General features: G+C 38.3%; 1 protein-coding gene across 1 annotated transcript in view; it reads left to right on the top strand.

The window, feature by feature from the left end:
* The first annotated feature begins 18,980 nt into the window (after positions 1–18,980).
* KMO (kynurenine 3-monooxygenase) overlaps positions 18,981–23,427 on the top strand; it is a 46,464-nt gene continuing 42,017 nt past the window's right edge. Inside the window, 1 exon segment of the mRNA XM_004756753.3 lies at positions 18,981–19,314. Coding sequence (XP_004756810.3) covers positions 19,261–19,314 — 54 coding nt within the window. The 5' untranslated portion in view covers positions 18,981–19,260.

The raw sequence follows: 23,427 nt of genomic DNA on the forward strand, positions 1-23,427 counted from the left end.
ACTGGTCGTTCTAGATACTTTTTAAATTTCCCATGACTTCTGGCAAGCCTATTTTCAGAGTAGAGAAAAGGCAGTCATCACTGGGAGTTTGTTAGCGAAGGAGCCCAGCTCCTCTTCCCATGATAATGAATTTTCTAGATGGAATTATGGGCTCATATATCATTTCTTTTTTGCAGTTTTTTAACATGCACTTTTTTGGTTAATTTATTCTTATTTTCACTTAGTTCAGTGTGTGTGTGTGTGTGTGTGTGTGTGTGTGTGTTTCCCAATCTCCTGACTTGAAATCTAGTTCAGAGTTTCTGCAAGGGTGGGATGTAAATGGTCCCTGGTGATTGTAGGTGGGACAGGAACTTAACATTAAGTAATATTGATCATTATCCCATTTTCAATTTTCTTCTAACCCTACTGATTTAGTAAGAAAGAGTTCTTTTTTGGTGCTGGTGTATACTGTATACCTCTCTAACACTTGCTAATATCCTTTTGTAAAAATAGAGTGGGGGTGCCTGGGTGGCTCAGTGGGGACCTGCCTTTGGCTCAGGTCATGATCTTAGGGTCCTGGGATCTAGCCCCACATCGGTCTCTCTGCTCAGCCTGCTTCCCCCTCTCTCTCTGCCTGCTTCTCTGCCTACTTGTGATCTCTCTCTCTCTCTCTCTCTGTCAAATAAATAAATAAAGTATTTAAAAATAGCAGAAAAGTCTTTGGTGAAACTTCATCTATAGGTATAGAATTCAGCTACGATTTCTTTATTTTTCTATTTTTTTCAAGATTTTATTTATTTTAGAGAGAGAGTGCACAAGCTTGCGAGCAGGGGGAAGGGCAGAGGGAGAGGGAGAGAATCTCAAGCAAACTCCATGCTCAGCATGGAGCTCAATGCAGGGCTCGGTCCCACAACCCTGAGATCGTGACCTGAGCAGAAACCAATAATTGGACACTTAACCAACTCAGCCACCCAGACACCCCTCAGCTATAATTTCTGTATTTCCCTTCTACTCATCAATGAAACCAATTCTTCCATTTGCAACCATAATTTAAGTTACATTTTTATTTAAATAAAATGTACATCAATTTGAAACAAAATATTAAGTATACTCTGAAGGCATTATGCAATAATTGAAATTTGGGAAACAGTGGCTTATTATATTACTTAATAATGAAAATGTAATGTAAATACCTTTAAGTTAATCATTGACACTGTTTATTTTCATTTTCGCATACAACCTTTTATCCATGTGGAATGAGTTTTTGTTTTGTGTTTTTTTCATTTGTTTACCTTGAACTTTGTCCATAATAATATTGACCTGTTTTCTTCTTGTTGACATTTGTGTAGTTTGTGTTTCTGTTTTTTTATTTGTGCTCAAGTTGTGGGACTCTATGTCCTCCTGTGAAAGCCAAGTGAACAATATAATAGTTTTTTTCTTTCTCTATTCTAAATCTAAAACCTTGTTGACAAAATTGATAGTAACTTTGGGTTCTTATCAGTCTAAATATCTTCATTATCCTAAATAAAGACTTTGAAAATTCTAATTTAGGTTACCTCCAAGCCTGCGAGATTACTAAGGAATTTTTAAGTAGAAGCTTGGTAGAAATGTTGGAAGATTTAACTGTAAAAGTCTTCCAGGAAGTAGGGCAAATACTCAAAGAGAAGGAAAATATGAGACATGTATTAATAAAATTAGAGAAACAGGTCAATATGTCCAACATCTCAATAATTTTGGTAAACAATATACCAGAAACCATTAAACAACTAAATTTAAGACAATATCTTAAAACTACGAGATGTGAGTTTTCATAATAAAAGCCTATCAAGTTCCCAGAACAGCTGGGAACACAGGGCAGAGTAAGTCATATCATATCATCAAGAAATATTAGAACTCTGTGAACTCTTCTCTTTAGAAGAGTTTCCAGAAAGAAAATTAAACAAGCCACCTACAGAGGATTAGGAATATTTACGACTTCTCAGTAATAACACTGGAAGCTAGAGGGCAGTGGATTGATGTCTTCAAATTGTTAAAAGAAAATAATTGTAATATTCTATACCCAGCCAAATCACATGTAAGTCTAGAATAAAAATATTTTCACATGGGCAAGTCTCAAAAATTTACTTCCCATCTATCCTTTTTCAGAAAATCCCCAGAGAAAATTTTCTACCAACACTGGAGAGTAAACCAAGGGAAAGGCAGGCATGAGCTTCTGAAAAGAGAGTTTCCAACATAGGAAACATAGACATGGAAAATTCTCTAAATGAACTTACGACAGCTTGCACTTAGCGTAAAGAGCAGCCATGGCAGACTGAAGCAAATCAGAGCCTTCAGGAGATTATCTCTCCCAGAATACAAAATCTTTAAAGCCTTGAATATATATTCATGAAAGATTTAGACAATTGAAGAAGAATTTGGAAATTGAATTTCTGGTAAGTCTTAGAAAATTCAGCAAAGAAAAAAAAAAAGACAACTCTTAAGCCAAGAAATAAAAATAGTTATATTTTTCAGAAAAGGAAAAATAACCATTATTAAATTTAATGTCACAGTTATAATAAATCCAATATTGAATATGGACCTAACCAAAATTAAGAAAAGAGAAATGGAAACACATTAATCCTCATTTCGAATAGTGTGAAGTCATGACCTAAAACCACAAACTAAAAGAAACAAGAAATAATAAAATAGTACTGGCTGTTACTGAGAGTCACAGACATGTATGTGGAGCTGGAAATGGTGGATCTTTGTGGGGACAAATGGCAGAAGGGTAGAGAGTGACCACTGCCTATATAGAATGTCTAGAATTTCTTAATTCTTAAAGTTATGTGCACATACAATAACCTTGAAAAACACTAAAATGAGCAGTAACAACAACACAAATTAACGTACTCTCCCTGTATTTAAGAAAATAAAGGAAAAGAAAGCAATTCTTCTACTAATGTGCTGGATTCCCTACCCTCACAAAGACATGTTCCTTATATTTTCACCCTTTTTCTTCTGTCATCAGTTTATTTCTCTTTATGGGACCATTGCCAGAATTAATACTGTAAAGTTGCTGTGTTATCTCTCATGTTTAGAAAAACAAACCTGCTTTGAATTTGCATCCCACCCCAACCACCTCCCCATTTCTAGGACATACTGTATTCATGCACCGTCATCTTGGCTTCACCTCTCAATAAAAGGGTCTTCTTCTGTTACCGGCTGCCTTCAGTAAGCGTCACTGCCCTAAAAGTGCTCTCGTCAAGGTCGTCAATTCCTTGCAGTAAACCCAGAGCAGGTCTAATGGACAGTCTTCTGTATTTTCAGCAACACTGATGCAACTGACATTAGACATATTTTTCTTGATCTTTGTTATTTGAACTCTCCCCTGAATTCATTGTCTACTTCTTCATAGTATTCCTTGCCAGCTCTTCACTCATGAATGAAGAAGTGATGCAGGGCTCAGTCCCAGAAGACCTTTCCTTTTTCTTTAAAATTTTTTTAGTAGTTCTACCATAGAGAGGGTTGAGTTAACCGTGCTCTTAACTTTACAGCACATTATAGAGTAGAAGGTTCATCCATATTTGATTTCACCATTTATCTTCTCCTTTTCTATTCATCCCCTACACCTTTTCTCCTTCTGGTCCCCAGAAAACTACTATAATGTGATTATTTCTATCATTTTACTCATATTTATGCTTGTAAAATATACACAGTTGTTTTGTGCATTTAAAAAATTTTACATAAATAGTAAGGAAATACACGTTTTTCTTTCTCAGCCATCTTCCCAGCCATTCCTCTATCATGAAGTGAGTTATCCATTCATATGGTTTTCAATACAATCTTTATGCTGACGTCCTTGTTGCCTCCAGACTTAATTTTTCCAGCCTAGCCTCCTTCTCTGTGTTTCAGATGTATGTATCCAACTGTATACTTACTATCCCTCTTTATTTACCTAACTCGATACTCATATTTCAAACTCAATAGTACCCCAAAGGATAAGTCTCAGTTGCCATCCCCACCTCATTTTTTCATACTCCATAAATGGTACCATCAGTTATTCAAGCTAGAAACCTGGGAGTCTTCTTTGATTCCTAAACTCTGTTCCCAACCAACGCAGACACGATGCCCAATTTACCAACAAATATGGGCCATTCTACCTCAAAATTATATGAGTCCATCTACTTTCCTCCTTCTCCACTTCCACTGTTATCTATTTGCTAATGAAACAAGTAAATGAATAAACCAGTGTTCATATAATAATAAATTTCATGTACTAGTAAATGTAATAAAAGAAGCAAGCTGGATGGTGTTTAGAGAAAGATGGAGGGGCGCGCATCTTTTATGCAGAGAGATCAATCTGAGGATATTATGTTTGAGCTGAGACCTGAACGCTGAGAAGTAGACACACAAACACACAGGAGTGTTCCAGACAGATAGCTGCAGGCATGAAGGCTGTGGTAACATGAATAAACAATTATTGAGCAAGCCGAGTTCGTCAAACAAATATCGTCAACTTCAATTCTACAAGAATGACGAAAACGGCAAAGCAAATATTATATTAACCTCTGCTAAATTTTTAATTTTTTACAAACTTTTCTTTTCCCCAGTAATACCGATTTATTAGATGTATCAATATATGCAGAGAAGTGGAAATAATCAGTGTCTCTTGTAAAGCATACTATAAATTATGCTCTTCTTGGAGTCATTCTGTTGGAAAGGACTGGCTTTAGGGGTTAACAAGTAACTGAATCCCCATAAGGAGGAATTATTTCTGCCTCTGACACAGCAGTTACCCTGTAAATCTCTAGCTCGTCCCATTGCTCAAGTTCTTCAAGCTCAGAGAATGGAGGAAAACAAATTTCTTAATTTCTCTTCGCGCTCAAGAAAGCCCTATAGAGAGAGAAGGTGTGATAATCTTTAACTTTCCTGAGGCTTCTCTAACCAACTCTTTCTGACTTTTAGGAAGACTAGAGGTATAAGTAGCCATGCTCAAAATTGTAGCTTTGTAATCTTTAAACTTTAAGCTTTATAAAAAAATATTTATTTATTTGACAGAGAGAGGTCACAAGTAGGCAGAGGCAGGCAGAGAGAGAGGGGGAAGCAGGCTCCCTGCTGAGCAGAGAGCCCAATGCAGAGCTCCATCCCAGGACCCTGAGATCAAGACCTGAGTCGAAGGCCGAGGCTTAACCCATTAAGCCACCCAGGCGCCCCTATTTAAACTTTTGATACCCTCTTCTCTTACAGAGCACCCAAGGGCCCTCATGCTATCCTTCAATTTCTAAAAGTTAACAGAATGTCATTCTACCCAAATCTGTTTTCTCCCACCCAACCTTATACAGAAAGTTGATTATCTCTTCCTTCGTATAACCCACAGAACATCAAATCCACAGTATTCAGATATTGTTATAAAATGTAGCTACTTTATAAACTCAAATTTCATTTAGATTTGAATTATCAAAAAAAAAAAAAAAAAGGCAAGATGAGACTTGAAAATTGCCATCTACCAGGAGGAATAGTCATGTAATATTCACTCTTCCTATTACAGGGGCTGGGGAAACTGCTGGAAGTTATAGTACAAAGTAATTTTATCTGTTCCACTAAGAGTGAAATGAGAAAAGAGCTAAGACTTATAGCAAAATAATAATAATTGCTACCTGTCCAGTCTATCAGCATGTTGTTTATAGGTTACAAAGAAATGTATGATTCATTGTTAATCTCTTTTATCTCTTATATTTGCTTGACATGTTTCCTTGGCACATAACTGAAAAGTAATTTGACCCACCTTATACATAATCTAGAAATGTCATAGCACAACAGCTACCAGCATCCTTATAGTCAATCTCAACGTCATAAATCATTTCAATGATATCATTTGTAAGGTGGGTCAACAATGCCACTCATAACCAAGTATCAAAATTTAAAAGTTATTTTTAAATAATTAAATTAGGTACTATGTAACTATTGCTCAGATAATAATATACTATCAGATGTGCTTTTTTGAGTAGAAGTGAAAGAGTGTGTTTCCAGCTATTAAATAGGGAATTCCGTGTAAACATCAGGATATATTATCTGCGCCAAACCCGCAATATGAATATTGCCATGAGTTTGTCTTCCAGCTGAGTAATATCCAACATGGTCATATCACATGTTGTGAAAAAAGTTTTGACTCCCTAGGATTAAAGAGAGCAAACAGAATGAAAGTCACTAGTTTAGTCTCATCTGGGCCAGTACAGATACCAAAGGAAGAACTTTTCTAGAGACAGATCCTGCTAACTTTACCCAGCAAGTAAATTCTGGATCACCCACAGGAAAATGGCAGAAGCAAAAATAAAACCCCTCTAAAGCATTTTACTGATATCTGAGGCTTCAAACTACTCCTATTTCTTTTCTTTCAAATACGATTTGAGCACTCAGTTTAAAATGAGCACATGGAGGGGCACCTGAGTGGCTCAGTCAGTTAAGCAACTAACTCTTGATTTTAGCTTGGGCCATGGTCTTGGAGTCTTGAGATTGAGCCCTGCATTAGGCTCCATGCTGGGTATGGAGTCAGCTTGGGATTCTCTCTCTCCTTATCCTCTGGCCCTCCCCACTGTGTTTCTGCTCACGTGCATGCACACTCTCTCTAAGAGAAATAAATGAATAAATAAATAAATAAACAAAAATGTGCACATGGAAAATAGACATCAAGGGTATCTATCGACCCCCCCAAAGTAAGTAAATAACCATCAGAATAAACCCACAGTAAGAATTATAGACATGGATCCTAAGACAGTCCTATTTGTTATGTTAACTTACAAAAGCTGAGCTTCAGAATTTTGTCAAGGATACTAGAAATAAATGCTAGAAACTAAAAATAGTGCAATATGTAAAAGAATCAAATAATTCCAGAACTCAACATTATAATAGTCAAAATTGAGACCTCCCTAGATAGGTTTATCAACTGAATAGACACAGAAGAAGAGAGAATTGGTAAATTGGATTATATTAAAAGAAGTTATGCATAAGAAAGCACAAAAAGGCAAAAAATAAAAGTAAAGATGAAAGGGTAACAGCATGGAAGACTAAACAATATTTGGAGAGGTAGTAGCTGAGAATATTCTAGAACTGATGAAAGAAACCCAGTGATTCCTTACTAGGCTACATAATCCTTACATATTTACATCTTAGTGAGACCCCAGAAAACCAAAGACTCAATTTAAAAGATAAAAATTGTAGATTGGATTTTTAAAATATTCAAATGAATGCTGTTCCCAAAGCCCACATTAAAAACACACAGATCCAAGATAGCTGAAATGGAAAGGTTGGAAAAGGTATAATATGTAAATACTACACAAATACAGAAAAGTAACACTGATATCAAGCAATTAAACTTTAAAGCAAAAATCATACCTTGAGATAAAGATTCCTTCATTATAATAAAAGCTTTGTTTTGCCTATAGAATATAGCAATTTAATTTTAATTTTAATTTTTTAGAGAGGAGGGGATGAGAGGGAGAGGGAGAGAAAGAATCAAGCAGGCCCCATATTCAGCATAGAGCCCAACATGGGGCTCAATCTAATGACCCTGAGATCATGACCTGAGCAGAAATCAAGTCGGGTCCACTTAACTGACTGAGCCACCCAGGAACCCCAGAATATAGGCATTTCAAATGTGGATTGTTTCATGTAGAGAGAAACTCTTGAGAAAATAGACAAATACTAATCAAACATGAGATTTTTTAACACACCTCTGTCAGTAATTGACCAAATGAGCAATCCAAATTTTGAACACATTATGACTAGATTTGATGTAACAAATATGTATAGGAAATTGCACACAGGAACTCAGAGCACATCTTTTTTCCAGGCACAGGCACAGAAAAGCATACAGATTTACCTTTTGCTGACCATAAAATGAGCCTCAACTAATTTCAAAAGTTTGAAGATGCATAGAACATATTCTCTGACCTCAGTGAAATTTTGCTAAAAATCAGTACTGGTAGGATAACTAGGAAATCCCATCTACTTAAAATGGAAGAAATACATTGCTATTCCATTGAACTGTGGGACTAGCTAAAACAGTAGGGCAAACATTCAATTGATAGGAAAGAAAAGAAAAGAATAAAACACTATCATGATGACTATGGTGGGAAAAAACACAAAAGAAGCTAGAGGTTGTGAGTATTGAGTATTAATAAGAGTTTAGAAATGTTGCTAGATATCAACCCAACAAGCAGAAATAAATTGTATTTCTATATACCATCAATAGCAGAAAATGAATTTAAAGATATCATTCAAAATAAAATGAGAAACAAAACAATAATTACCTAGAAATAAATCTAAGGAAGGAAGAGTGAAACTTCTTTCATATTTTGTATAAAACTGTATAGACTTTGGAGAAGACCCAAACAAACGGAGAGATAGCCATGTTTCTGGATTGAAAAACTCAAATGTGCTAAATATGGTATGCTTCTCAGATAGAAATCCTCTCAGTTAAAAAAAAAAAAAAATCTGGGTGCCTGGGTGGCTCAGTGGGTTAAGCCTCTGCCTTTGGCTCAGGTCATGATCTCAGGGTCCTGGGATCGAGGCCCACATCAGGCTCTCTGCTCATCAGGGAGCCTGCTTCCCTCTCTCTCTCTCTGCCTGCCTCTGTCTGCTTGTGATCTCTCTCTGTCAAATAATTAAATAAAATCTTAAAAAAAAAATTCCAGCAGGGTTCTTTGTTTTTGGTTTTGGCTTTTTGTTTTTGTGGAATTCACTGATTCGTTCTAAAACTTAGATGGAAATGCAAAATACAAATAGTCACATAGATTATTGAAGAAGGATGAAGCAGGCGAAATTCTTTAAGATATCAAAGCTTATTTCCTGGGCGCCTAGGTGTCAGTCAGTTAAATATCTGACTTCAGGTCAGGTCATGATCTCAGGGTCTTAGGATTAAGCCCTACATTCGGTTTCCTGTTTAATGGGGAATCTGCTTCACCCTTTGTCCCTCTCCATGCTCCTGCTCGCTCTCATTTATTTATTTATTGGTTTATTTTTTTATTATTAACATATAATGTGTTGTTTCAGGGGAACATGTCTGTGATTCATCAGTTTTACACAATTCACAGCACTCACTATAGCACATACCTTCCCCAATGTCCATCACCCAGCCACCCAATTCCTCCCATCACCCTCCCCTCCAGCAACCTTAGTTTGATTCCTGAGATTAAGGGTCTCTTATGGTTTGTCTCCCTCTCTGGTTTCATCTTCCCTGCCTTCCCCTATGATCCTCTGTCTTGTTTCTCAAATTCCTCATATCACTGAGATCATATGATAATTGTCCTTCTCTACTTGACTTATTTAGCATAATACCCTCTAGTTCCATCCACGCTGTTGCAAATGGCAAGATTTCAGGGCTTTTTAATGGCTGCATAGTATTCCATTGTATATATGTCTATCACATCTTCTCTATCCATTCAACTGTTGGTGGACATCTAGGCTCCTTCCATCATTTGGCTATTGTGAACATTGCTGCTACAAACATTCAGGTGCATGTGTCCCTTCGGATCACTACATTTGTATCTTTAGGGTAAATACCCAGTAATGTGATTGCTGGGTCAGTTGTAGGGTGGCCCCTATTTTCAACTTTTTGAGGAACCTCCATACTGTTTTCCAGAGTGGATGCATCAGCTTGCATTCCCACCAACAGTGCAGGATGGTTCCCCTTTCTCCACAACCTCTTCAACACCTGTCCATTTCCTGACTGGTTAATTTTAGCCATTCTGAGGTGTGAGGTAGTATCTCACGTAGTTTTGATTTGTATTTCCATGATGCCAAGTGATGAGCACTTCTTCATGAATCTGTTGGCCATTTGGATGTCTTCTTTGTGGACATGTCTGTTCATGTCTTCTGTGCATTCCTTGATTGGATTATTTGTTCTTTGGGTGCTGAGTTTGAGAAATTCATTATAGATTTTGGATAGAAGCCCTTTATCTGATATGTCATTTGGAAAATATCTTTTCACATTGTCTTGGTTGTTGTTTGGTTTTGTTGACTGTTTCCTTTGCTGTGAAAAAGCTTTTGATCTTGAAGAAGTCCAAATAGTTCATTTTTGCCCTTGCTTCCCTTACCTTTGGCAATATTTTTAGGAGGAAGTTGCTGAGGCTAAGGTTGAATAGGTTGGTGCCTGTGTTCTCCTCAAGGATTTTGATGGATTCCTGTCTCACATTGAGGTCTTTCATTCATTTTGAGTCCATTTTTGTGTGTGGTGTAAGAAAATGATCCAGTTTCATTTTTCTGCACGTGGCTGTCCAATTTTCCCAACACCATTTGTTGAGGAGACTTGTCTTTTTTCCATTGGCATTCTTTCCTGCTTTGTTGAAGATTAGTTGACCTTAGAGTTGATGGTCCATTTCTGGGCTCTCTTATTCTGTTCCACTGATCTGTGTGTCTGTTTTTGTGCCAATACCATGCTGTCTTGATGATTGCAGCTCTGTAATAGAGCTTGAAGTCTGGAACTGTGATGGTGCCAGCTTTGGTTTTCTTTTTCAACATTCCTCTGACTATTCGGGGGTCTTTTCTGGTTCGATATAAATTTTAGGATTATTTGTTCCATTTATTTGAAAAAAAAAGTCATTGGTATTTTGTTAAGGATTGCATTAAATGTGTAGTTTACTCTAGGTAGCATAGACATTTTCACAATATTTGTTCTTCCAATCCATCAGCATGGAACATTTTTCAATTTCTTTGTGTCTTCCTCAATTTCTTTCATGAGTACTCTATAGTTTTCTGAGTACAGATTCTTTGCCTCTTTGGTTAGATTTATTCCTAGGTATCTTATGACTTTGAGTACAACTGTAAATGAGATCAACTCCTTAATTTCTCTTTCTTCTGTCTTGTTGTTGGTGTATAGAAATATAACTGACTTCTGTGTAATGATTTTATATCCTGACACTTCACTGAATTCTTCCTGTATGAGTTCTAGCAGTTTTGGGGTAGAGTCTTTTGGGTTTTCCACATAACCCAAAGAGTGAGAGTTTGACTTCTTTGTCAATTTGCAAAGAGTGGGAGTTTGACTTCTTTGTCAATTTGGATGCCTTTTATTTCTTTTTGTTGTCTGATTGCTTAGGCTAGGTTTTCTAGTACTATGTTGAATAGCCATGGTGATAGTGGACAACCTGTAATCTTCCTGACCTTAAGGGAAAAGCTCTCAGTTTTTCCCCATTGAGAATGATATTTTCTGTGGGCTTTTCATAGATGGCTTTGATGATATTGAGGCATGTACTCTCTATCCCTCCACTGTGAAGAGTTTTGATCAAGAAAGTATGCTGTACTTTGCCAAATGCTTTTTCAGCATCTATTGAGAGTATCATATGTTTCTTGCTATTTCTTTTTTTACTGTACTGTATCACATTAATTTATTTGCAGATGTTGAACCAACCTTGCAGCCCAGGATTAAATCCCACTTGGTCGTGGTGAGTAATCCTTTTGATGTACTGTTGGGACTTTTTGGCTAGTATTTTGGTGAGAATTTTTGGTTCCAAGTTCATCAGGGATATTGGTGTGTAAATTCTCCTTTTTCATAGGGTCTTTGTATGGTTTTGGGATTGAGGTGATTGATGCTGGCCCATAAAATGAGTTTGGACATTTTCCTTCCATTTTTTTTTTCTTTTCTTTTCTTTTTCTTTGTTTCTTTCTTTCTTTCTTTCTTTCCTTTTTTTTTTTTTTTTTTTTTTTTTTTTTGGAGCAGTTTCAGATGAATAGGTATTACTTCTTTAATATTTGGTAGAATTCCCCTGGGAAGCCGTCTGGCCCAGGGCTCTTGTTCGTTGGGAGATTTTTGATGACTGCTTCAATCTCCTTATTGGGTATGGGTCTGTTCAGGTTTCCTATTTCCTCCTGGTTCAGTTTTGGTAGTTTATATGTCTCTAGGAATGCATCCATGTTTTCCAGATTGTCAAGTTTGCTGGTGTAGAGTTGCTCATAATATGTTCTTATAATTGTTTGTATTCTTTGGTATTGGTTGTGATCTCTCCTCTCTCATTCATAATTTTATTAATTTGGTTCCTCTCTTTTTTGTTTTTGTTTTTGGATAAGTCTAGCCAGGGGTTAATCAATCTTCTTAATTCTTTCAAGGAACCAGTTCCTAGTTTTACTGATCTGTTCTACTGTTCTTTTGGTTTCTATTTCATTGGTTTTTGCTCTGGTCTTTATTATTTCTCCTCTTCTGCTGGGGTTAGGCTTTCTTTGCCATTCTTTCTCTCCAGCACCTTTAGGTGTAGGATTAAGTTGTGGATTTAAGACCTTTCTTGTTTTTTAAGAAAGCCTTGTATTGCTATATACTTTCCTCTCAGGATGACTTTTGCTGCATTCCAAAGATTTTGAACAGTTGTGTTTTCATTTTCATTTGTTTCCATGAATTTTTAAAAATTCCTTTTCAATTTCCTGGTTGACCCATTCATTCATTAGTAGGTTGCTCTTTAGTTTCCATATATTTGATTTCTTTCCAACTTCCTTCTTGTGATTGAGTTCTAGTTTCAAAGCATTGTGGTCTGCAAATATTCAGGGAATGAACTCAGTTTTTTGGTACTGGTTGAGACCTGATTTGGGACCCAGGATGTGATCTATTCTGGAGAATGTTCCATGTGTTCTAGAGAAGAATGTATTATAATTTGTTGCTTTGGGATGGCATGTTTTGAATATTTCTGTAATGTTCATGTGGTCCAGTGTGTTATGTAAAGCCTTTATTTCCTTGTTGATCTTTTGCTTAGATGCTCTGTCCATTTCAGTGGGGGGGGGGGCTGTTAAAGTCCTCTACTATTATTGTATTGTTACCAATATGTTTCTTTGATTTTGTTTCATTTTATTTATTTATTTTTTTAAAGATTTTATTTATTTATTTGACAGAGAGAAATCACAAATAGATGGAGAGGCAGGCAGAGAGAGAGGGAAGCAGGCTCCCCGCCAAGCAGAGAGCCCGATGTGGGACTTGATCCCAGGACCCTGGGATCATGACCTGAGCCGAAGGCAGCGGCTAAACCCGCTGAGCCACCCAGGCGCCCTTTGATTTTGTTTTAATTGGTTTATATAATTGGCTATTTCCTATAGGCATAGATATTTAAAATTGTTAGAGCTTCTTGTTGGACAGACCCTTTAAGTATGATATAGTGTTCTGCCTTATCTCTTATTATAGTCTTTGGCTTAAAGTCTAATTTGTTTCATATAAGGATTGCAACCTCAAGTTTCTTTTGATGTCCATTAGCAATATAAATTGTTTTCCACCCCCTCACTTTAAATCTGGAGGTGTCTTTGGGTGTAAAATGAGTTTCTTACAGACAGTAGAACAATGGGTCTTGTATTTTTTATCCATTCTGATACCCTGTGTATTTTGATTGGGGCATGTAGCCCATTTACATTCAGGGTAACTATTGAAAGATGAATTTAGTGCCATTGTATTGCCTGTAAGGTGACTTTTACTGTATATTGTCTCTGTTCCTTTCTGGCCTGTTACTTTTAGGCTTTCTCTTCACTTAGAGGACCACTTTTGATATTTTCTGTAGGGCTGGCTTGGTGTTTGCAAATTCTTTTTGTTTTTGTTTGTCCTGGAAGCTTTTTATCTCTCCTTCTATTTTCAATGACAACCTAGCTGAATATAGTATTCTTTGCTGCCGATTTTTCTCATTTAGTGCTCCAAATACATCTTGCCAATCCTTTCTGGCCTGCCAGGTCTCTGTGGATAGGTCTGCTGCCAATCTAATATTTCTACCATTGTAGGTTATAGACTTCTTGTCCAGAGGTGCTTTTAGGGTTTTCTCTTTGTCATTGAGACTCGTAAGTCTTACTATCAGATGATGTGGTCTTGACATATTTTTATGGATTTTGAGGATGGATTCTCTTTTCCCCTAGATTTTGATATTTGTTCCCTTCTCCAAATTGGGGAAGTTCTCTGCTATAATTTGTTCTGATATACCTTCTGCCTCCTTCTCTCTTTATTCTTCTTTTAGGATCCCAATTATTCTAATATTGCTTTGTCTTATGATATCACTTATCTCTTGAAATCTCTCCTCGTGGTCCAGTGGTGGTTTACTTCTCTTTTTCTCAGCTTCTTTTTTCTCCATCCTTAGGTCTTTTATATCACTAATTCTCTCTTCTGCCTCATATATCCTAACAGTTAGAGCCTCCATTTTTTATTACATCTCCTTAATAGCTTTTTTGATTTCAACTTGGTTAGATTTTAGTTCTTTTATTTCTCCAGGAAGGGATTCTCTACTATCTAATATGGGTTTTTTTCAAGACCAGCTAGCATCTTTTTAATTGTCATTTTAAACTCTAGTTCTGACATCTTAATAATGTCATATCAATTAGGTCCCTAGCCATTGGTACTAGCTCTTGTCTTTTTTTTGAGGTGAGTTTTTCTGCCTTGTCATTTCATCCAGAGAAGAACAGATGAATGAAAGAACAAAATACTAAAAGGCTAGCAATGTCCCCCTCCCCCACCCAAAATGTACACTCACCAAAACAGAAGAGATCCGAAACTGGGGAGAGAAGAAAGGAGAAAAATAATATATGATTAAGCTGATGAATAGACCAGAGCCACACATTTGGTTTTGGGTGTATTTTGGTCTGTTAGAAGAGACTGCCTCCCAAAATTTTAAAGAAAGAAAAACATATATATACAAAAATAAGGGTAAACAATGATGGAGGGTTGGAATATGACTGTAAAGATGAAAATTAAAAAAGATTTTAAAAAGGAATTGATAAGATAAAAGTTCATTGAAAAAAGAAAAAAAAAAAAAAGAGAATGCGATTAGGATGGAGAGTAGAACAAAGCCATATCCTAGATATAGCTTGTATTTGGTCTGTTAGAAGAAAGTGTATCCCAAAATTTTAAAGAAATAAAAACTTATATGTATACAAATAATAAGGTTAAATACAATGAAGGGATAGAATATGACCATAAACATAAAAATTTAAGAGGATTTTTAAAAAAGGATTTAGAAGATAAAATAGTTAAATAAGTTAAAATAAGAAAGAGGAAAATTTTAAAAATAGAAAAGGAAGTAATAACAAAAAAAATTTTTTAAAGATTTTATTTTTATTATTTATTTGACAGAGAGAGATCACAGTAGACAGAGAGGCAGGCAGAGAGAGAGGGAAGCAGGCTCCCTGCTGAGCAGAGAGCCCGATGCGGGACTCGATCCCAGGACCCTGAGATCATGACCTGAGCCGAAGGCAGCGGCTTAACCCACTGAGCCACCCAGGCGCCCAATAACAAAAATTTTAAAAATTTAACTTTGAGAGACTAAAGAATCATGGGGAAAAAGCCATGCATTCTATGTGCTGCGTTCCTGTAGCTCTGTATTGGTGGGTGAACTTGGTCTTGGCTGGACGTTCTTGCTGATCTTCTGCAGGAGGGGCCTGTCGCTGTGATTCTCAAATGTCTTTGCCGGAGGCTGAACCGCACCGCCCTCGCCAGGGGCCGGGCTATGTAATCTGCTCAGTTCGCACTCGGAGCTTTTCTTCCCTGAGCGCTTTCCGTACCGCGTTGGAGGACGGGAATGAAGATGGCGGCCGCCCAGTCTTAGGCCCAGATTGCGGAGCGCTCAGGGCCGCACTCCTCAGTGCACCTTGCAGAAAAGCCGTCAGTCCCTCCCATCTCCCTGGTCTCAGCACGCTCCGAGCTCCCCCGGCCTGGGACGGGCTGTTTCTATCTCTGGCACCAAGCCCTGTTTGGAGTCTCCAAACCCAGCAGATTCCTGCCGCGCTCCTGCACTACTCCTCCTAGAGAAGGTGAGTCTCCCCGGATCTGCCACTTGTGGGGTCCCTGCTCAAAGAGCAGTGCCCCGACTGGGCGTCAGATCATGGTTTAAGGTAACCCCAAGCTGCGAGCCCTCTTCTTGGCTCTGTCTTTGCCCCCAGCTTCCCCGCTCTGATACCTGTGAGCTGGGCTGCACTCAGACACCCCCAGTCTTTCTGTGACCCCAAGGGTCCTGAGACCACACTGTCCCCGTGAGGGCTCCACCCCCTGCTTAGCCTCTGGACTGACGTCCCTCTGTGGAGCAGACTTGTACAAGGTCCGATTTTGTGCCCTGTTGCTCTACCGCTTGCCGGGATCCAGCCCCCTCCCCCCCACGGTTTAGCTTCCTGTATATCACCTTGCATTCACTTCTTGGCATGTCCTACCTTCCAGAAAGTGGTGGTTTTTGTGTTTGTAAAGTTGCTGCTATTCTTCTCTTCCATCTCCTGTTGAGCTTGTAGGTGTTCAGGATGGTTTGATAAGTATCTAGCTGAACTCCTGGGACCAGACGATACTTAGGTCTTTTGCTCCATCTTGTGCCACCTTGCTTCTTCCTCCTCCTGCTCTTTCTTCCTCCCAAATAAATAAATAAATAAAAATTTAAAAGCTTATTTTACAGTTACAGTAATTTGGCTGTACCACCGGCTCCATAAGGGCACGTGTGGAATAGACAGAATAAACTAGAAAAGAAACCTAGAACCAGGTCCACGCACACATGAACACTGGACAAACCCAACAGTGGCAGAAGGAAAGTCTTTCACTAAATAGTACTGGGGGAAAGTTTGTATTCATTTGGAAAAGAAAAAGAAATTCGACCTATGGAAAACATTTATAAAACCTGACATAAAGGAAAAGCCAAAAAGACAGAGTAACAAATTTGCCTATGCCAAAATTAAGAGTATCTTATCACCAAGGAAGGCCACTAAGAAAGCAAAAAGGAAAAATGCATCAGAGTATAAGAAGGAAAGTAATTATTTGCAACGTATATAAAAAATAAAACTCAAATCCTATTTCAGTTTAAAAAAAAAAAAAGATCCACTGATAAGAAAAGAAGCATATGCAAAAGAAGAAAAGCAAATTGTGAACAACAGATGAAAAAGTACTCAACTTGATCCATAATGAGTACAAATTAAATTGATCATGAGCAAGAGCATGAACTCACCGGACATTCAAACCTAACAATTGTATGTGTCAAGTAAAAGTGAGTACCACACTTCAGAATATAACTCTGGTTTATTTAGAAAGATTAAAAATGTGCACAACAAGTCTCTGTTTCTGGACATACTCATACATGTGTGCACTGCAGTGTATATACAAAATTAATCAGGGCAGCGGGATTATTCATAATATTAAAATATTGGAAATACCTAAGTGTTCATCCACAATAGAATGGATAAATAACAAGCGATGATAAAGATGAACTAGAACTACATGCAGAAGCTTGGGTGGAGGGGCCCCTGGGTGGCTCAGTGGGTTAAGCTGCTGCCTTCGGCTCAGGTCATGATCCCAGGATCCCAGAGTCCCGCATCAGGCTCCTTGCTCCGCAGGGAGCTTACTTCTCTCTCCGCCTCTGCCTGCCTCTCTGCCTGCTTGTGTGCTCTCTCTCTTTCTCTCTGACAAATAAATATATAAAATCTTAAAAAAAAAAAAAAAAAAAAGGTTTGGAAGGAGCTTAAGCATGATTCTGAGAAAAAGAAGCAAGTCGCCAAGAAAAAAAAGCACGAGTTTAGTAAAGTTTTTCAAGAGGTAAAATGAAACTATTTTAGGGATGCATATATGTCAGTGAAATTATAAATAATAGCAAGAAAGTGATGAAGTCAGGATGGCAATTGCCTCTGTGAAGGAGGGGTGGTAGGAAAAGGCCTCATATAGATCTCCAGGGTTCCCACAGGGTTCTTTTCCTGGACCTAAGTGATGGGTACTTTACAGTAAGTTATTGTACCTACTGTATACTGTTTTGTGTACTTTAATTTTTTTGCATTATGGCCCTTGATTTAAAAAAAAAAGAGCACTGTATATATTTCTATGGAAGAATTCTCCAGCTATACGTTGTGAAAAAATAGTGTATAGGAAAGTATAAAAGTGTACAGAATTTACTAGTATTTATGGACAGGAGTGGAAGAGACGAGGCTTTAGAGGGACAGACAGCGTGACCCAGACACCGAAACACTGTCTCTGGGCAGGAGAAACAGGAGGCCCAGGGACAGGGTCAGAAGACTTATTTACTCTAAGACCCTTTTGTTGTGTCTTTTGAATTTCATATCATGTGAATGTATTACCTTTTCAAAATAAGTAAATAAAAAAGCTGAAGGGCAAAGTACTTTTCTAACAACACTAACCATCCTTGTCCACGAGGGGCCGCTGTTTAATGTCTTTTTAACTAGTTCCTCACCTGCAGGCTCCCTGCTCTCATCAGGAGGTGAGGAAGTCCTTCTTACTTTATTTTACACATCATGTTCCAGGAAAAAAAAAAAAAAAATCAAACAACAACAAAAAAACACACAAGAACCCTCAATTCACAAATATGCACCCAAAGTAGATAATATGCATGTAAAATGGGATGAAAGAAGACAAAGTGGAGAGATCATAGGAATTCAGGGATGAGTTTTTTTGTTGTTGTTGTTTTTTTTAAAGATTTTATTTATTTATTTGACAGAGAGAGACAGATCACAAGCAGGCAGAAAGGCAGGCAGAGAGAGGGGATGCAGGGCTCGATCCCAAGACCCTGAGATCATGACCTGAGTAGAAGGCAGAGGCTTTACCCACTGAGCCCCCAGGCGCCCCTGTTTTGTTTGTTTGTTTTTGTTTTACTTTTTTTTTTTTTTAGAGATGAGATTTTTTTTTTTTTTTAAAGAACGGCATTAAACATCTCCCCTGGAGTCAATGCACACATTAGATTCTAAAGTTTCTAGCATCTGATGCCAAAAAAAGGAAGTATGGTTAGTGACAAATTCAAAATCTTTCTCGGGAGACAATTAATACGAAAAAAAAAAAATCTTCCTGGCGGTCTGTTAGAGACAATCCATGAGGACGCTCTAGGTGTGCTTCCTGACTGGTTTTAATAACTGGAATAAATCATACAGCAGTTGTGACACCAAAACGACCTCACTCTCCCAGAGAATTGTAAGATGCTTTAGGACTTCAGATGGGGGAAGTTTCATTCATGGTTAATCGTGAATGAAAAAGAAAGTAAGTATCCATGCAGCAGAAAACAGAAGAAGAAAAGCCGGAAGACCAGGCTTTAAAAAAAATTCCCCGTCTTACATGCAAGACAGCGAGTGGCTGTCTTCACGTGGCTGGATTTTTCAAAATTTGTTTATTGCAGTGAATTCTTTTTGCTTCAGCTTGAGCTGATTGTGCTTCGAGCCGCTAAGGAGTTAAATGCTGTCTTCTAAGTTCAAGGGGAAATTAGCCCTGCTCAAACACAGAGCTGGCTCACAGGACAGGGCTCTGGGCAATATAAAGGCGGGGAGCCAGCCGCCAGGAGACACAGTCTCCTTTGTGACAGGAGCTACAACAATCACAAAAATACTTTGGCAGTTATGGATTCATCTGACATTCCAAGGAAAAAAATAGCTGTCATTGGTGGTGGCTTGGTAAGACTCTATTTGGATACATTATCCCTGTTAGTGGTAATTATATTATTATTAGTCTTAATAATTATTGTAAGTCGCTTGCACTGACTGTCCATCTTCTTGTGAAACTTCTCTGATACTTAAACACACCTATTTTAAATATGGTATTAGTGGTGATTTGATCTTTTCTGCAAAAGGTATTTTTATTTCCATTAAATACAAAGGTGTCTGTTTTCCCTGCTCATTTTGGTGTAGCATTTCTTAAAAACAGAAAATCAGAGCAAATTGAATTGGATGCATCTCCATGTTGGCTATGTTTTTAAAACAGAAATTAGTGTGAGTAGTCATTTTAATCCAAGCGTTTGCCTCCTTTGGTGAATAACTCAATTTATACTAATAATAAGAATAAAAGCAAATTCAAAATTGTTATGTAGGATGTTGGCTAGTTATTTATTTGGGTCCTGGGGAATAGCACCTGCTTGATGTCCTGACTTATTTGGGTGATCCCACGGAGAATGTTAGGTGGTGGAGTGAGGGGCTCCCCTGTCACTGGGCACAAGAGACGAAACTGCAGAGCCTTACCTCACACCTAGAAGATGTGGCAGGGGTCTCTTATCTGCTGCCATTGTTATCTTACCAAAGCTGGTCTGTTTCATGTGGTGCTGCCCCAAGTAGATCGTGTTTTTCTCCCCTCAAGAGAACTCTCTTATTTTGGAATAAAAAAAATCACTATTGGTAAAAGCTTAACCATTTTGTTTTCGCCTTTGCTGTACCCATTTATAGGCTTTTAGCTCGTAGGTATTCATTTATTCATTTACTCAACAAAAAATTCTTCTTCTTCTTCTTTTTTTCAACAAAAATTTCTTAAGAGCCTTGTATGTGTCAGACACTGTTCAAGGCTGCATAGAAATTGGTGTAGTTCATACCACACATTTATTTATCAAGTCTATGCTGATTCTTGTCTTTCGTTCTGCCTTTCTTAGGAGCTTCTCACCCAAAGCACTATGACAGCTCCTCTAACATTTCTGGTTCTAGATCTCAGTTTGCTAAGGAATGCTGTCACACGTCATGTGGGTCAATGCATGTGACACATGTTGTCATTTCTTTGGGTCTCAGTCCAAGTCTTTCCCATAAAAATTTTGCAGGAAGTGAGATTTATGTATTCACCAAAATGTCACTGCGTGCCTACTATTTGCCAACACTGTTTTAGTTACCAGGAATACAGTGGTGAACATTCCTGGGAAGTGAACGAGTGGAGAAGAAAACAAATAAATCATTTCAGTGAGAGACAGACATTGTAAAGAAATGCAAATAGGGGAGGACTGCAGGAAGTCTCTGTGGGTATCTGTTTAGTCTGGTCAGGGACAGCCTCTCTGAGGGGCGTATATGACCAGAGACCCGAATAGAAGAATGCAACCTTGTGAGGGGCTACAGAAAGCATTCCAGAGAGAGGAGATATCTAGAAGAGAACCCCTGAGGTGTTCAAGGAGCAGACAGAAAGGCAGAGAGAGTGAGGCTAGAGAAGAGGGGCCCCTGAGGAAGGTGAGCTGAGTCAGGTCCCCTCGGGTCTTACAGGGCAGGGCAAGAAGATTGGGTTTCACCCTGAGCACAATGCAAAACCACTGGAGGACATTAGGCAGAAAGTGAGCTGTGATTTCTAAAAGATCCCTTGAGCTAGTGTGTGGTGAAGGAGTGGAAATTTTAAGACAAGATAGACTAGTTAAGACCCTGTTGTGTTTGTCTAAGACTCAGACTATGGGAGCAGCAGGGACACCTCTTAGAATGCCTCTTAGCAAAGGGGAGGTGACAAATACGTGATTGCATAGGTGATTTGGGGACCCATAAAAATGTGGGTGTCACCCGTGGATTTCTTGCTGAGTAACACTTACATTCTTGTCATGTAACCAGTTCATTACCTGGGCACATACCTGTGCTAGAACGTAGAAGATATGTATTAGAAGCAACTAAAATTCCAAGCACCTGGGTGGCTCGTTGGTTAAGTGCCTGACTCTTGATTTTGACTCAAGTCATGATGTCAGGGTTGTCAGATCCAGCCTTGAGTTGAGCTCTGCACTGAGCGTGGAGCCTACTTAAGATTCTCACTCCCCCTCTCCTCGTCCCTGCTCATGCTCTCTCTCTCTCTCTCTCTCTCTCCCCGAAACAAAACAAAACCAAAACCGAAGAAAACTCCAAAACAAAAACTGACTAAAATTACTCTGCAAAGGAATCACCCACCCCATTGCAGAGGCTCATGCCCAGGAATCGTGTTTGAGTCCCCTTTTCATTTTATGTGCAAACCTCCCTTCCTCTTTTACTCCACCTGTAAACTTTTGTGGCTCTACCTCCAACATCAGTGTCAACTCTGGCCAAGGCCACCACCCGTCCAGACCATCATCAGCCTTCATCCACCTCCTTTGTGGTGCCCAGCTTCTACTCTTATCCACGGACAGTCCATTCTCCACCGAGCAGCCACAACCATCCTCCTAAAACCTAAGTCTGGTAACTAGAACTCTTTGCCAATAGTTAAGTAGTTAACTCTTTGCCAATAGTCTTTGTGATGGTTTCCCCTTGCAAATGAGATAAAACCCAACTCTTTATCGAAAGGCCCACTAGAACTGAGCCTGTCTACCTGCTTGGCTTCATCATTTCCCTGTTTTATGTTTGTTTGTTTTAATATTATCCATCAGGACCAGAAATTACATACCTTATTTATTTTTGAATTTTAGCCCATTAACTATCTACTCCAACTAGAACACAAGCTTATATTTACAAATGCACCCCAGTGGCTGGAACCATGTCCAATGTGACTTACTGTTATTATTTAGTTAGTATTTGATAGACGGATGAACGAGAGGGATGGAAAACTCTCTTAAGGATCGGACGATGAAGGAAATGTCGCAATAGACAAAACCTTGAATACTGAGCATCTAATGAAACAAAGTATTAAATAAAGCAATTCAAGAAGGTTAAATTAAAACACAGAGGACAAACTAATTTTCTCACTCAACTTCTTTCTTGTATCTTTCTGTTCACCTTTCCCAATCTCTTCCTGCCAATGGGCCATATCCTAGTGTCTTAAACTGTCTAACGCATTAAAGACTCTCCCCAGCCCCTAAAGAGAAAAATGCAACAGAGTTGAGAACTTTTCCTTTGAAGTCCAAAGGAAGGTACCTGTGTTGTGCAGTCAGCTAAGTGTCCAACTCTTGATTTCAGCTCAGGTCGCAATTTCAGGGTCAAGAGATCAAACCCGATGTCAGGCTTCCCATTCAGTGTGGAGTCTGCTTGAGATTCTCTCTCCCTCTGTCCTTCCTACTCATTCTCATTCTCTTTCAAATAAATAAGAAAATCTCAAAAAAAAAAAAAAAAGCCCAAAGGGTACAGTGAATTCACATTATTTTTTTTTTTTCAGTAGTAGCCTTGCCCACTGAAAAATCACCCTAAGAATTTGTCCTTGCCTCACTATAAGAGATCATCTGACCCCATGATAGACCAATTAATTTCTTTTCTTTAAAGACCTGTCAAGTCAAGGAGGTCAGAAATCAACAGATCAAGGAAGCAACTCTTACTGAGAAATGAAAGGTGACAGAAACTAAACCATGATCTTAAGCTGGTGAAAGTTGCTTTTTTTTTTTTTTTAAACTTTAATCTGAATATTGAGGAAGATCACTGTATCAACTTAGACATTTTCCTCCTTGTGTGCAACACTGCTCCCCAAGTCCCCAGCCAATGTCATTACTAAAGGATCATTTCAGCCTGTGAAGACCTCTTCTCTCCTGGAAATGTCGACAAAGTTGTTTGCCTTTATCACATGCTGCATCCTATAAAAGTTATTCATATACATGGTTTATTTGCCCATAAAATGTATTTAATTTTCTAAATCTTGAGATTGTTTTATCTTTGGGTCCCACTCCCTTCCCTTTTATAAAGGTCATCTCAGGGCCTTATACCGTCAAACACACAAAATATTTTGTGTGTGTGAGTTTGCTTTCAGAAATGGGGAATCGTGTGCTTACAAGTTGTGGGCAATTAAAAGAAAGACAATGTTTTCCTAAGGAATGTCATCCTTGAAGGATGATCTTGAAAATGGATTTGAAAAACAACCGCTCCCTTTCAGGCTGGAAGAAAGTCTATGGG

This window comes from Mustela putorius, unplaced genomic scaffold (genome assembly GCF_011764305.1).
Source record: "Mustela putorius furo isolate JIRA1106 unplaced genomic scaffold, ASM1176430v1.1 tig00000785_pilon_pilon_pilon, whole genome shotgun sequence".
Classification (NCBI taxonomy): domain Eukaryota; kingdom Metazoa; phylum Chordata; class Mammalia; order Carnivora; family Mustelidae; genus Mustela; species Mustela putorius.